At 37.5% G+C, this 16,010-nt stretch overlaps 1 protein-coding gene across 1 annotated transcript in view; it reads left to right on the top strand.

Annotated features, from left to right (window-relative positions):
• LOC138704813 (guanylate cyclase 32E) overlaps positions 1–16,010 on the top strand; it is a 786,020-nt gene that overhangs the window by 226,574 nt on the left and 543,436 nt on the right. Inside the window, exon 2 of the mRNA XM_069833092.1 lies at positions 2,089–2,453. Coding sequence (XP_069689193.1) covers positions 2,100–2,453 — 354 coding nt within the window. The 5' untranslated portion in view covers positions 2,089–2,099. The remainder of the gene's footprint in view (positions 1–2,088; positions 2,454–16,010) is intronic.

The following is a 16,010-nucleotide window of genomic DNA, read 5'->3' as shown; positions in this document are numbered from 1 at the left end:
GGAGATTGAGTGGAATACAAGGAGATTGAGTGGAATACAAGGAGATTGAGTGGAATACAAGGAGATTGAGTGGAATACAAGGAAATTGAGTGGAATACAAGGAAATTGAGTGGAATACAAGGAGAGTGAGTGGAATGCAAGGAGATCGAGAGAAATACAAGGAGGACGAAGGAAATACAAGAACAACGAAGGAAATACAAGGAGGACGAAGGAAATACAAGAACAACGAAGGAAATACAAGGTGATTGAGTGGAATACAAGGTGACTGAGTGAAATACAAGGTGATAGAGTGCAATACAAGAGATTGAGTGGAATGCAAGGAGATTGAGTGGAATGCAAGGAGATTGAGTGGAATATAATGAGATTGAGTGGAATACAAGGAGATTGAGTGGAATACAAGGAGATTGAGTGGAATACAAGGAGATTGAGTGGAATACAAGGAAATTGAGTGGAATACAAGGAGAGTGAGTGGAATGCAAGGAGATCGAGAGAAATACAAGGAGGACGAAGGAAATACAAGAACAACGAAGGAAATACAAGGAGGACGAAGGAAATACAAGAACAACGAAGGAAATACAAGGTGATTGAGTGGAATACAAGGTGACTGAGTGAAATACAAGGAGATAGAGTGCAATACAAGAGATTGAGTGGAATGCAAGGAGATTGAGTGGAATATAATGAGATTGAATGGAATACAAGGAGATTGAGTGGAATGCAAGGAGATTGAGTGGAATATAATGAGATTGAGTGGAATATAATGAGATTGAGTGGAATACAAGGAGATTGAGTGGAATACAAGGAGATTGAGTGGAATACAAGGAGAGTGAGTGGAATACAAGGAGAGTGAGTGGAATACAAGGAGATTGAGTGGAATACAAGGAGATTGAGTAGAATACAAGGAGATTGAGTAGAATACAAGGAGATTGAGTAGAATACAAGGAGATTGAGTAGAATATAAGGAGATAGAATGGAATATAAAGAGATGGACTGGAATACAAGGAGATGGAGTGGAATGCAAGGAGATTAAGTAGAATGCAAGGAGATAGAGTGGAATGCAAGGAGATTGATTGGACTAGAAGGAGAGTGAGTGGAATAGAAGGAGAGTGAGTAGAATACAAGGAAATTGAGTGGAATACAAGGTGATTGAGTGGAGTACAAGGAGATTGAATGTAATACAAGAGATAGAGTGGAATACATCTAGATTGAGTGGAATACAAGAAGATCGAGAGAAACACAAGGAGAATGAGAGAAATACAAAGGCAATGAAGGGAAATGGAGTGGTGGTGGAGAAGGGGAGTGCATTGAAGAAGGGATACATTGGAGAACGAGGGGAATGCAACGGAGGAGAGAGGGATTTACTTATTTTGTGATCATCAATTCTTAATTTGCCACTCAAACCTAGTAGGAGAAAGACGTAGTTCTATGTAAAAGAAAAGAAGTACTTTGTTCAGGCACTGTACCACATGTTTCTGCGAAAATAAACTGGAGGGAGGATATTTTCTGTCTCTCCTTATGTTGTAATATTAATACAGATATTACAGTGTTTTCTGCTGCAACAGTTGCAAGGAGTTACTTTCATTCTTCTTCAAAATGTTTTTATTAACGTAGACAACGTGTTATATAATTATAATTATTATTGCAGCCCTAGGCATCCATAATAGTAACGGTCATGCACTGTACGTGTACATATTTGGTACAATGTATTTCGAGGAGATTTTACTTGCAAATGGCTTTTAGAGAACCTGGAGGTTACCGCGTCACACAACCTCGCCATCGATCCCTATCCTGAGCAAGATTAATCCAGTCCCTAGCGTACGCATTTTCGGATTCATCCATACGGGCTACATATGCTGCCCATCTCAAACATCTCGATTTATTGTTTATAATTATGTTAGGAAAATAATACAATGCTTTCAGTTCTGCGTTGTGTAACTTTCTCCTTTTCGCTCCAAATATTTTCCTGAGCACCTTATTCTTGAACACCCTTAACCTCTGTTGAGGTCTGTTCCTCTTTTAGAGTGAGAGTCCAAGTTTCACAACCATACATGGAGATTTTTTGTTGCTCTATACAGTGTGTTTCTATTACAGCGATCCGGGGGATGTGGCGCCTTCTGGCGCTCCTCGCGCTTCCTCTGGCGGGAGGCGACGTGTTCACGCTGGGCTATCTCACGGGGTCTCAGCGCAGCCCGGGGGACATGGAGTACGTTCGCCCTGGGCTCAGTATCTCGGGAGCCATCTCGCTGGCCGTAGAAGAGCTTAACGAAGGGCTAATGGGCTCGAGGGGTCACCGCCTGGAGTTCAAAGTGGCGGAGACTCGGGGCGACGAGCTGGTCAGCATTGCCCTCACGGCCGAGCTCTGGACCCAGAACGTGTCTGCCTACATCGGCCCCCAGGAGACCTGCGTCACAGAGGCGCGCATGGCGGCAGCATTCAACCTCCCCATGATCTCGTATGTGAGTAACTGTATTAATTCCTAGTCTACAAATGTAACCGTTATTATGTATTTATACTTACCTACTGGAGTTGAAGCGATCTAAATGCATGCTGTGAACCGTTGCCAAAGAAAACTTTGTCATTGTCCCAAAAAAAGAAAACATGGACGTTGTTGAAATTGGTAAAGACGCATAGTAACTTCGGAGATTAGATTTTTACGTTCAGCGGGAGGTATATCATTAACACACAAAAGCAGCGAGGTTATTGTTGTTTATTGTTAGTAAAATAACATTTACAAAAATACAGTCTTAATTCTTCCCTGAAGGAGTAAAGACTCGTGCTCAGGGAATTATCCAAACACATACTTAACACAAACAAAGATAATTATTTGACACATAGTGGGTCAAGGAAAAAAAATTATAGGAATAAATTAATCCATGTTGAATCTTTCGTACACTACTTTTAACACTTTAATATAAATAATTGATTAAATGGCGATCTTACTCGTGTTAATTATGTAATCATGTGTGGTTTACAGCTGTTAAGGCACCCACACAACATGCAGCGAAGTTGAGATAGAGCCGAGATCTAGTAGGCTCTGAGGATGGTGTCAAGTAGCACCGAAACAGCTGTAAGCCACACATGCTTACATAATTAACACGAGTGAGATCGCCATTTAATCAATTATGAATAAATTAAGTTTAAAAATACAATTTCAATTTTAACAATTTAACTCATACAAATAGATATAGGCCTACATATTGAATCAATATATATTGTTTAAAATTTAAATTCCTAACGCAATATTTAAAACTTCTGATACAAAAATTTTCCAAATTTGGATATTTTTCAATTATTTTATTATAAAACCTTGGACCAAAGTAGGTACCATGGCTAAGAGCTGTGCTTGTGAAACACTTTGGTTCCTCTAGTCGTAGAAAATCGGATCTTTTAGTTCCATATTTATGATGATACAATTTGAATTTATTGCGATTTTTATGTATGAAGTTTAATAAGGCATCATAATCAATTTGTTTCATTTTCAAAACTTTAAAATCAGTGCACAAAAGTTTGGATGAGTAATAAATTGGTTTATTAAGGCATATTTTAATTATTCTTTTCTGAATACGTATTAGAGGAGTGAGATTAGAATTACAAGAATTTCCCCATCCTAAAATTCCATACTGGAGAATGGATTGAAATAAAGCTAAATAAATGAGACGTAAAATATTAACTGGTAAATATGACCGAAGTATAACAAAGATATAAATTATTTTACGTAATCTATTGCATAAATATGTAATATGTTTATTCCATCGTAAGGATGGAACTAAGATTTTAGGAATTATACAACACATAGAAGATTATCAACACAGATGGAAGGAGCACTTAAGAAAGAAAGAAAGAAAGAAAGAAAGAAAGAAATAAATAAAGAGAAAGAAAGAAAGAAAGAAAGAAAGAAGACCGAATCCGGAAGAAAGCTTCTCAGTATGTTCCACGAGGGAGGAGAAATGTGGGTGGTCAAGGACTGCAGTGGAGTCAGAAATTGTAGAGACAGAACGGGCCAAAAGGCTCAAATGATGATGATGATGATGATGATGATGATTCTCTGCTGAAACCACTAGTAGTTCTTCAGTGTAAGACATAAACACTCAAAACACTCAATAACTTACATAATACAGTCAGGAATACTCAAATGTTTGTACATGCACTTTTACCCTTCCATATTGAGCCCACATTCACTCTCGAGAATTCTCCTAAGTCAAGCAATGACAGTTATTCACACTTGTACACAACTTGACACGCTCAAACGTTTTCACTCACTCATTGAAACGTTTGAAAATCACATACTTAGCAATCAGTTCACTCATACACACACCACACATATTCATTTGCCAAATTCTTCACCTATTCTTCCTCACTTAACACACACTTATGCATACAGTATCCTCTCTCACTTGCTCTTCATGCTAGTATCTCTCTTCTCCATCAGATCTCTCTCACTCACTCACTCACTCACTCACTCACTCCATAGCATTACAATTATTGTAGAACTTTGGGTGCCTTACAGATGTCATTCCAGACATTCCCATCCTCAGCTTCTAACTTCCATCTTCTGATATCGATTTTTCTTAAATTCTGTAAGGTTTCTGAATAAGAGTTTTGTCCGAAATGGGGTTCTTATCCTTATTTCCAACTGTACAGATATCCTGGACGGCCAAAGATTTTCTGTCGGGGTTTTCTCCCTCAGTTGACTGGCTGCCAATTAGAATCAGGAATTCGCTTTTTTCGCCCCTGCATGAAAGATTTTCATAATTCCTGGAGAAATATATTGGCTCATTGATAGCGATATCAAGAAATTTTTAAATTATGTTCCAAACTTTCTGTTTTGGCCCTTCAAAGCTTAAGATAATTAGTCAGTAAATTCAAGCCTGCAATGCATGAATACTGAACTCACTTTTTCTAACAGCTGAGATTAACATGGAGTAGATGAAGACCTGATTTATTTCTTGTATTGAACTTCTGAACGTTCTGATTAGTAGTAAATTTATGTTTGTTTTTAACATATAGCCATAAATACCCATATTGCCCAGAAACCACCACGAAGATGTGCATGCATCGGATGTAACAGGTATACATGAAATTCCTCGAGTTTTTTTAATGATGCACAACTTACTGTCAACGAACTTTGCACCGTCCAGATTATCTCTACCTCTTTGACCTCCCAGTCTTTACATGACTTTACATGTACAGTAGTGGCAAAAAAAACCAGACCGACAATTGTAGCTGATTTCATAGCCTTGTTCACTCCAGAGCACGATAAACTGGTAACTAAGACGTTCATAGTTCGAATCCTGCCTGGGAAGGAAACTTTTTTTGTTCCTTATTCAAATTTATTCTCAATACTTATCGATTGCAGCAATCGAAAAGTATTGGGAATAAATTTGAGTAAGGAACAAAAAAAGTTTCCTTCTCAGGCAGGATTCGAACCACAAAGTCTTAGTTACCAGTCTATCGTGCTCTGGAGTGAACAAGGCCCTGGAATCAGCTACAAGGGTCGGTCCGGTTTTTTTTGCCACTACTGTACACATCACGGGAATCCCATTATGTGGAATCGATATGAAGCCAGGTATTAGTCTAAGATAACATACAATATCAGTTGATAAGGTCAGACAACAATGCTGTTAACTACTCTTAAAACTGCTGTTTAATCACAGTATATAGTCTGCAATTCAAGTATATTATTGAGTAATAGCCTATTACCGCTTAGCAAGTCATGAAACATTGCAGGGAATTCGAAAACACAGATTTGGAGACGTGACAATTTTTTTTTTAGGCATCCTACTTCCCGTTCAGGGGATATTAGACGCGCGACCGTTTTCGATTCACTGATAAATTGCCAACCAAGGTGTGAAATTTTCCCATCTCTAGTCTTATTTACGAGCGGCGTGTGTTCTCCCGGGCCGTGACGTAATGAATCACGGAAAAATAGATTCCTCTCTGATAGCCTTCTTAAACCTTCGACTATGAAATATTTCATCAGAAGACTCGGTATTGATCTGCCAGCAAAACGAGAAAATTTACTGCAATTTTAATCATGAATAAATCTTTCCTGTGCAATTTGCCTCTCATAGGAGGTCGGCTGCAGTTGAGTTCGAGATTAAAACTTTGCCGTATGGGTGAAGTTCCATATAATTAAACTACTTCAAGTTCTTTACTTCAAAATCACAAGAAACATAAGTTATACTTATAACCAGGTTTAGGATTCGAGACACTTTAGCAACCAATGTACGCACAACTTGACTATAGAGTTCCTTGAACATAATATACAGACATACTGTGAATGTAAACAACGACGTCAATGTACTGCGTTATATTCTACTGTTAATAGTGCAATCTAGTGACGGTGGAAAATGAAGTAGGATACATACCTCACAAGTTTTCATGTCCTTCGGCGACGTTGAAGGCGTTAGCATTACAATAAACAACAACGTATCCTACATACTTGCAACTAGTTCGAAAAAAAACTGTTCACTATGAATTGAAAATGCACTGTGATGGCCTCAGTTCGTTTCGTAGGGAGAGACTGAGGAATACTGTACCTCTGATCACGAACCGGATTGTACACTAACGCAGAGGTAAACAAAATTCAACTTGCTACCTCACTCCATCTGTACTCCGTTGCACTGTAACTTCACTTCATTCTTAAGTTGTCTCGGATCCTAAGCCTGCTTATAATGAAATAAACTTGAATACCCCTGGAAGGATCATTTACAAAATTTTTATTATGGTATATTATAAAGATTCAATTTTATAAAATTTTCTGTGGTGGAAGCGCGCCCTGCAACCCACTCTAAATGATTTTTAAATAACGTAATTTCACTCGTTCTGGAGATAAAATAACTGAACTGTCCTTGATATGAAACATATTCCTGTGATTTTATCAATAATTTAAAAGATAGTCCAACAAATCTTAGTATGTACCTTATTCTTTTGTGAAATATGATGCATATCACCGCTTGGATTACGTTTCCCTCTAAGAGAATTGTTTGCAAGTGTGTGGAAAGACTTAACACATGCCACCTTTATACTCTTTATTTAATCATAAATATTTTAAAACTCCGGACCAGTAATGTGCATAGCCTATTTACAATTAATGTTTGAGGAGAAAAATTCGCTCCGGCGCCGGGGATCGAACCCGGGTCTTTGGTTCTACGTATCAAGCGCTCTGACCACTGAGCTACGCCGAATTCAATCCACAGCACCAGATCGAATTCTCCTCCTTCAATGTTTCCCTTTTTGGTCTGACTCCATGTTAGGCATATATGTTGACGTGTATGTATAGTGTCAACTGCCATTATACTCGGAGCGCACTCAGCTGAGTGACTTATTTGGCCTGGATTCCGCAGTTAAGTGCACAGTAATCTGTACAGACATATGCACTGCAGCTATGAGAATATTATAGATTTATTAATTTGTCATACAGAATAATATCTGTAATATTGCTGTGGATTGAATTCGGCGTAGCTCAGTGGTGAGAGCGCTTGGTACGTAGAACCAAGGACCCGGGTTCGATCCCCGACGCCGGAGCGAGTTTTTCTCCTCAAACATTGTCAATATTACAGATATTATTCTCCATGACAAATTATTAAATATATAATATAGCCTAATTTGTAGGGTAATTTCATTTGGGTCTAAGTTTTCGAACTTGATGATGAGGAATTTTTATGTACAGTTCAACCCAGAACACACATTCTCATATTGAAATTTCGAACAGGCCTATACACTTTTCAGGTAAAGTCTTGTATATTAGTCTTTCTGATGTGTAATTTTAACACTTTCATACAATTTTGTCATGCTTACTTGTAGGCAGGCATAATTGACACAAGATTATTATTATTGTACGTGTATTTATATAAACATTTAATTATCATTTTAAGTGAACATGATATTATCATGGATGAAAGGTACCTGAAAACCCAGAGTTTATTAAATTTAATTGAAATTTACAATTTCGCGGAACTAAACTATAATTATAGACTACTAGGATTGTGAATTTTAGATGAGAACTGTGGCTATCGAATAATGGTTAAAAACAATTAATTCATACACGTTTTAACAAAATCTGTTTTATTAATTACTGCTTATACACAATGAAAATGTTGTTTACCTAGCACCGTTTTTTTTTTTCATTACTTCAGAAGAATGCTTATATCTTTTTAGCGGCAATTTCATGAATATATAGTTACTTTACAACAAACTGAAATGGAAATGACGGAGGACGACGGATCGCTGACATGCGTCGAGGGACTACCATAATGTTGTGTATTAGCATATTGAAATTTTCTTCGACACTGTTAGGTATAATAGAGTAACTACTTTGTAGGCATCTGGTGCTTGAAGCCTTGTCTGTTTAAGTAAGAGCAAGGCTTTCGATCATGTGTTTTCTTTCAATAGAATATTCTGAAAAGTAAGTGCACCACTTTACTTATAGCCCAAAGAAAATTAACTCCCGACACAATATCGAAAGAGCCAAGATTAAGGTACATTTTCTAGGGGATAAGGCAATTCAATTATGTTTTTCTTAGTTATGTATATAATACTGATGAAGTTCACTCTTAGCTGAAGGGAACGCTTTTACATTACTCCATAGATTATGCCCTGCTTATCACTTGTTATCCTTTCCTCTTTTGTTAACTTGTTTAGCTTTTGTTCTGTTTCTCTTTTATCTTATTTTCCAGTCTCTTTTTGTCTTCTCACTTTCTTTCTGCTCCACCTCTTAACGTTTTTGCTCTTTTTCTTTCATAATTATAATTATTGTTCTCGATTTTACTTTTCTCCATTCTTCCTCATCTCAATCTTGAGCCTCTTCTGTGTTACATACGGAAATCACATTAAAATACGACGTATAAACAATAACACTATTTATTAATTTAGGCTAAATTCAATTTCTCTAAAATTAAACAAGTTATTCTACAGTTACATCAATTTATCTACATTCAGAAATATTTTACGGATATGACGTGTCGACAATCATTTTTATAGGTGTGAGTGAATATTCTGAACGAACAGGAACTCTTCAATTTTAACCTTATATTAATTTTGTATTGGTTGATTAAACATGCCCATAGCATTTATTTTTGTGTTTGTAGCTATAAATAATTAAAATAAAATTAATAATGAATTACATACACTCTAAATATTTATTTAAATTCTTACTCGCTTACTTACACTACACTCCGTCGCTTACATTTACATTCTTACTTCCACTCTTACCCTCTTGCTTACACTCTTCCTCTCTTGCTTAGTCACTTACTTACAATCCTACTCTCTTGCTTAGTCTCCTACTTTCTTGCGTACTCTCCTACTCTCTTGATTACACTCCTGCTCTCTTCTTTACACTCCTACTTTCTTACTTACACTCCTATTCTCTTACTTACACTCCTACTCTCTTACTTACACTCCTACTCTCTTGCTTACTCTCTTGTTTACACTCCTACTTTCTTCTTTAATGTATTGCTTACACTCCTAGTCCCTTGCTTAAACTCGTACTCACTTGCTTACACTCCTTAATTTCTTGCTTACTCTTTTGCTGACACTCCTACTCTCTTGCTTACTCTCCTACTTCCTTGCTTAATCCATTGCTTACATTCCTACTCACTTGCTTACACTCACACTCCCTTGCTTACACTCCTACTCTCTTGCTTACACTCCTCTATATTGCTTACTCTCCTACTATCTTGCTTACACTTCTACTCTCTCGCTTACACTCCTACTGTCTTGCTTACACTCCTCTATTTTGCTTACTCTCCTACTGTCTTGCTTACACTTCTACTCTCTCGCTTACACTTCTACTGTCTTGCTTACACTCCTCTATTTTGCTTAATCTTTTACTTACATTCCTACTGTCTTGCTTACACTTCTACTCTCTCGCTTACATGCCCATACTGTCTTGCTTACACTCCTCTATTTTGTTTACTCTCCTACTGTCTTGCTTACACTTCTACTCTCTCGCTTACACTTCTACTCTCTTGTCTACACTCCACTCTTCTGCTTACACTCCTACTGTCTTGCTTACACTTCTACTCTCTCGCTTACACTTCTACTCTCTTGCCTACACTCCACTCTTCTGCTTACACTCCTACTGTCATGCTTACACTTCTACTCTCTCGCTTACACTTCTACTCTCTTGCCTACACTCCACTCTTCTGCTTACACTCCTACTGTCTTGCTTACACTTCTACTCTCTCGCTTACACTTCTACTCTCTTGCCTACACTCCACTCTTCTGCTTACACTCCTACTGTCTTGCTTACACTTCTACTCTCTCGCTTACACTTCTACTCTCTTGCCTACTCTCCACTCTTTTGCTTACACTCCTACTGTCTTGCTTACACTCCTACTCTTTTGCTTACACTGCTACTGTCTTGCTTACACTCTTACTCTCTTGCTTACACTCTTACTCTCTTGCTTACACTCTTACTGTCTTACATACACTCTTACTGTCTTGCTTACACTCCTGCTCCCTTGCTTACATTCCTATTCTCTTGCTTACACTCATACACTCTTCCTTACACTCTTACTTATACTATTTCTTACTGCATTATTTATGTAATTTCTCACTCTATTACTTACACTCTTTCTTACTATATTACTACCAGTCATTTTTACACTATTATTTATATTCTTTCTTACTCTATTGGTAACAGTATTTCTTACTCTATCACTTATCTTTCTTTCTTTATTACTACCAATCTTTCTTACTATATTACTTTCTTACTCTGTTACGCTCTTTCTTATTCTCACACTCTCCCTTAATTCTTATTTATATATTTTTTACATTCTTACTTACACTCTTTATTGTCTTCTTTCTTACTTACACACCCTTCCTCATATTCCTTGTTACATTTTCAGTTACACTCTTTAGTTCACTCTATCAATCTTTATTACCGGTACCCTCTTTCTTCCTCCAATACTCTTCTTTACTCTCACACTTACACCCTTTCTTGCTTGTTTATACTTTGTCTTGCCCTCTTACATACGCATTTTTGCTCTCTTACACATGGTTCAGATTTATTTTAGTACCTTTTAAGGGTTCAAGAGGCAGGCTTCGTCGTTATTGCCTTCACTGATGATAGGGCCGAGATACAGCTCCGACACTTTTCTTCATCTATGGCACGGTGCAAAAAGCAAGTCTTTCAAATCCGTTGAGCGGCGCTAAATGCTTGAAGAAATCTTTCTTCCTAATAACATTTTGTACAATGACGTATTCATAAAAAGATAATATATTTTCTTTCCATTCAGAGACTTCTTAGGCACCTTGCAGGTTTGGACGTGTCTATATTCAGCTCGCCATGTTTTGTGTTTCCCACTGTGCTCACAAATGCTCTGTTCTCTTGTTCCTGTCTAAAGTTTACGGATATCTTGGTGCCACAGGGTAATGTGGTATCGGAAATTCGCCCACGTCTCAAACACCCTTCCACGAATATGAAAGCCTTCAGCCCACGGCAGGAAGCATCGCATTGGAAGCGCTCAATAGTCCCGGTTGAGAATATTGCAATATGTAGGTTGACCCTACAGCGGAGTAAAGTGCATTGTATTCGTAATTAAAAAGTCATTATTTCCCCCTGCCATCCTGTTCAGTGCAAATAACTGCATTAAATTTCACCTCGAACAGGGAGGCGGAAATGTATCACTGTAACCTGAACTAGATAGGCCTTAAGCTATGTGACATTCAGCTTGTATTTTTCCATGTGTTTAAGAAGTAACATTTTACAAAGCTGACTACATGAAAAATTAGTTTGCTACATGTTCATGCAAAATTATCACATGCGGAACTGGTCAAGTGACATGACTGAAGTAGAATAGGTGTGATTGATAATAATTCTATATACATCTTGATTACACAACTTTCAACACTATATCACTTCGGAATATGTATGATAAGAACTTTCTTGTGTTAAATATTAACGTACCTTGTTAACATGTCGACATATTTTCGGTCATTTTCGGAACTGGTCGTTGTTGGTCTTGGCGCCTCTTGTTTCCTGTGTGGGTGCGTTCGTAGTGTAGAGTCAAAGAGTGTATGTGTTTTTAAATTGAGTTGTGTGTTGAGAATATCGTTGGGGTGTGTTTTCGTGTGTCTGTATATTTCATATTGTTTTAGTGTGTTGAGTTTCTGGCTTTTTGGTTGGATGTGCAGTATTTCCATGTCTGTGTTGATGTCTCCGTAGGTGTGGTTCGCATTTGTGATGTGTTCTGCATATGTGGAGGTGTTTTGTAATTTTGTTATGGCTGTGATGTGTTCTTTGTAGCGTGTTTGATATGATCTGCCTGTCTGTCCTATGTAGAAGTTGTTGCAGGTATTACATTTGAGTTTGTATACGCCTGTGTGGTTGTATTTGTTTGTTTGTGTTGTTTGTGTGTTGAGATGTTTCCGTAGAGTGTTATTTGTTCTGTATGCGATACTATAGTTTAATTTCTTGAATGAGGTTTCAATTTTATGTGTGTTTTTGTTTTCGTATGTTAGTGTGATGAATTTTTTGTGTATACGTAAGACAAAACAAAACCACAAAAAACAGAAGAATACAACACAAACACAAGAACACAAAAAATACATCACACTAACATACGAAAACAAAAACACACATAAAATTGCAACCAGTTCCGAAGATGGCCGAAAATAGGTCGAAACTTGTTAACAAATATGTTAATATTTAACACAAGAAAGTTCTTATCATACATATTCCGAAGTGATAATAATTATTACCTTCAGTGGCTAAGAAAGTAATGGGGAAACTACTACATCTTACTGTATTCTCAATAAAATAAAACCTAACAATACCGCAAAAAAATAGTTATCTGATAAATAAAATTCAGAAAATACCCGAAAAGATGCTGAAGCTTAAATAATCAGATTGCCAGCAGAGTAGCTAATTTGTTTGGTCTGTCAAATGGTTAATTACTCGCTCGATTTCCCAGGACAGGCACTTGGTCGGTCGGCAGTCCAGTCACAAACTCGGTCGATTTACCTCTCGCTCCCTCTGCTGGTCAATAGAACGTAATTTTTACTTCTTTCCATAATGTTTGACAGGAGATGTAAACATTGCCGGCAGAGGAGGAGAGAAGTACAATAAATTGCTATTCAACCAATGGCAGAGATCTTATTTCACGCTTGTCTTGAAGTTGGGCGGTCTGAAGCGTTCTACCACCACCCAACTTCAAGGTAAGCATGGATTGAGACCTCTGCCATTGGTTGAATAACAATTATACTTCTCTAATCCGCTATCAGCAATGTTTACTTCTCCTGTCAGACAAAATAGGACGAAGTATAGTCACTAGGTCGAACGGTCATAGTCGTCCGGACGGTCTGCTAATCAGTGATTCAATCAGTCTGTCGGTCGATTAGTCAGTTAATCGGTCTGTCAATTAATTGATCGGTCGATCTGCCAGACTGTGTCAGTCGCTCGGTAAGTCGGTCTGCCGACCGACCACCCATTCGGTTTAGCGATCGGTCAGTCACTCGGTTTGCCGGTCGGTTCCGGTCGGTGAGTCACTCTGCCGATCTGCCAGTCGATCAGTGGATCGGCTCTATTTTGAATGAGATATTTACGTAATTTTCACTATCATTCACTTAGTAATTGGAATGTATGCAACAGTTCAACGCGTGAAAACAATACCTCCGATAAAATTGAGGAGCTGAGATCAAAAAAGGGACTTGTCATCAATTTTGGTGTATCCGAGTTAAGAGTGCTCCCATATTATATGAGCAATCCTTCATCGTTTAATTTAAGAATGGAAGTTGCCACTTGCGTGGAATTGTATAATTCTAGCGTTAAGTTGAAAAATGGGACTTGCCAAGTGTCTTCTTTTAACAGAGTGTTTCATGCACTTCGAGATACAGTGTTAAAATGATCAAGCATTCCAAGATTCTGGGAGTGAGTTGTGAGACAGTGAAGGTGACCCAACTGAATAGTTTTTTACTGAGATGTCAACTTGTTTATATAATTTTGTGCTTTAATATTTATATAATAGAAACATTCCGGGGTTATAAACTGCTATAATTCTGTCACTATGTGTTTTACGAAATTCATACCGGTTCCATTAGAAAGAACAGCTCAAAGAATTTCAGGAAATGCGTAATTGATAATTGTTGGCCGAAACAACAGATGGAAGCACAAAAAGTAAGGAAAAAGTACGTCGTTTTCGCTATTTCGCTTATCATTAAGGCATTGTTGGATATAAGCAAATTTAGCTTAGGGGAGTCACGTTCAATCTCCAAAATGAAATGTGGATTTTTGCTCCCACAAATCCTAACATTGTGCTTATTTACTTTTCGATTGATGTGGAACGTTGCCTCGTCACTAAAAATGAATTTGGCTGAAAGGTTTTCTTCATTCGCCATTAGTGTCAATAAATTTTCACAAAAAAAAAAAAAACCGAATTCACACAGGTCATTTAACACAATTTGCTTATATCCAACAATGTCTTAATGACAAGCGAAATAGCGGAAACGGCGTTTTTTTTCTTTCTTCTTGTGCTGCCATCTGTTGTTTCGGTCATCTATTATCAGTTACGTATTTCCTGAAATTCTTTGTGCTGTTCTTTCTAATAACACCGGTGTGAATTTCGTAAAACATACAGTCACAGAATCCCGGAATGTTTCTGCGGATACACTGTATAATACCAAAAAGAGATTACCGTACCTATTTAATTTATTTACTATTTTTTTTAGGTAAATCCTTTACATCAAAAAGGAGACATGTTAACAGTTTTCAAAATTATTTTCTATATGTTACGTTTTCTAAAAAAAAATGATAATAACTTCATATGGGACAAGTAGATCTGGTCTAGTGCAAAGTAACAATACGAAAAACAGGTGGTTAAAGCAAATACAGTGCAGTCTCTGAAGCTTTATGTAGCGTTCCCAAAATGACCTCTGCATGACTGATACCGTTTTTTATCTCAGTGCCTCAATTATTATAGAACGATTAATATGGTTCAAGCTCTTCAGCAGTTTATGGAAATCAATAAAAATAATGAGGGAAATTTACTCGCTTCATGTTCAAGATCATAAAATCAAATTTGTAGGAAACGCAGATATTGTAACATGAGTATATGAATTGGTGTATGTCATACATTTATACTGGGTGTTCAGTTCAAAATGTGTCATGGCTCGCTATATGCCGTCACGTAGCTAGTCAATGAGCTTAGAGAATTCAGTCTTCCTACACTTCCGAAGAGGTGTATTACTTATCTGCCAGAGAAGTTGCCTAGCAAGTACGGCGTTCATTCAGAAGAGTATTTACCGATACGTACCGTAACGCCGGTAGTGGCAGGAATGTGAACTGTTTCGAAACATGTACTGAGGTGAGTTTTTTCTTACTGTCGGGATATGGGGAGAGGGTTAAGACGATTACTTACGTATTTGTTGACATTAACTTCGACGGTCAACATGGACACGGAGCATTTAATTTGTGGAATGTTGCCGTACGCAACGGATGATAAAAAATACCCTGCGTACGACTTGGCCGCGCAAAACGCAGTTCGAAAGAAGTTATGGTAGCATACAGACCGTACAGACCGCCACCTGTTGCTACGACGTTCAAGTTATACCGTACACGTTCTCAAGTTCAGATTGAACGCCTTGATTAATAGGCAACTTCTCTGACACCAAAGCTGAAATTCGCTTCAAATCGCTGACTCATCAACAGTGACGTCATGACACACTTTGAAATGAACACCCAGTATATGCCATTAAACATATGTGAAGTTGAATATAAGATCGTTACAGTGATATAAAAAAACAATTATAGGATTTAGTCGAGGATCTTGTACGGATGACCGTAATTGATCTGTATTCCAGAAAGCTAGGGATATAATCTCAAAATAATATTTAATTTTCTTAACGATTGTTATAACTACAGATGCATGAGCCTGTTGAATTCAACCTATAGCTATTTCCAAAAATAACTAGACGCGTCAATACTAACTGAAGAATGTAATGAAGAACAATGTGGATTCAGGAAGGGACAATCGTGTAGTGACTGTGTCTTTGTAATACAACAGACCATTAAA

The sequence above is a fragment of the Periplaneta americana genome, chromosome 8 (assembly GCF_040183065.1).
Source record: "Periplaneta americana isolate PAMFEO1 chromosome 8, P.americana_PAMFEO1_priV1, whole genome shotgun sequence".
NCBI classification, from domain to species: Eukaryota; Metazoa; Arthropoda; class Insecta; order Blattodea; family Blattidae; genus Periplaneta; species Periplaneta americana.
The sequence above is the reverse complement of the archived record's forward strand: the minus strand, read 5'-3'. Positions and strand labels throughout refer to the sequence as shown.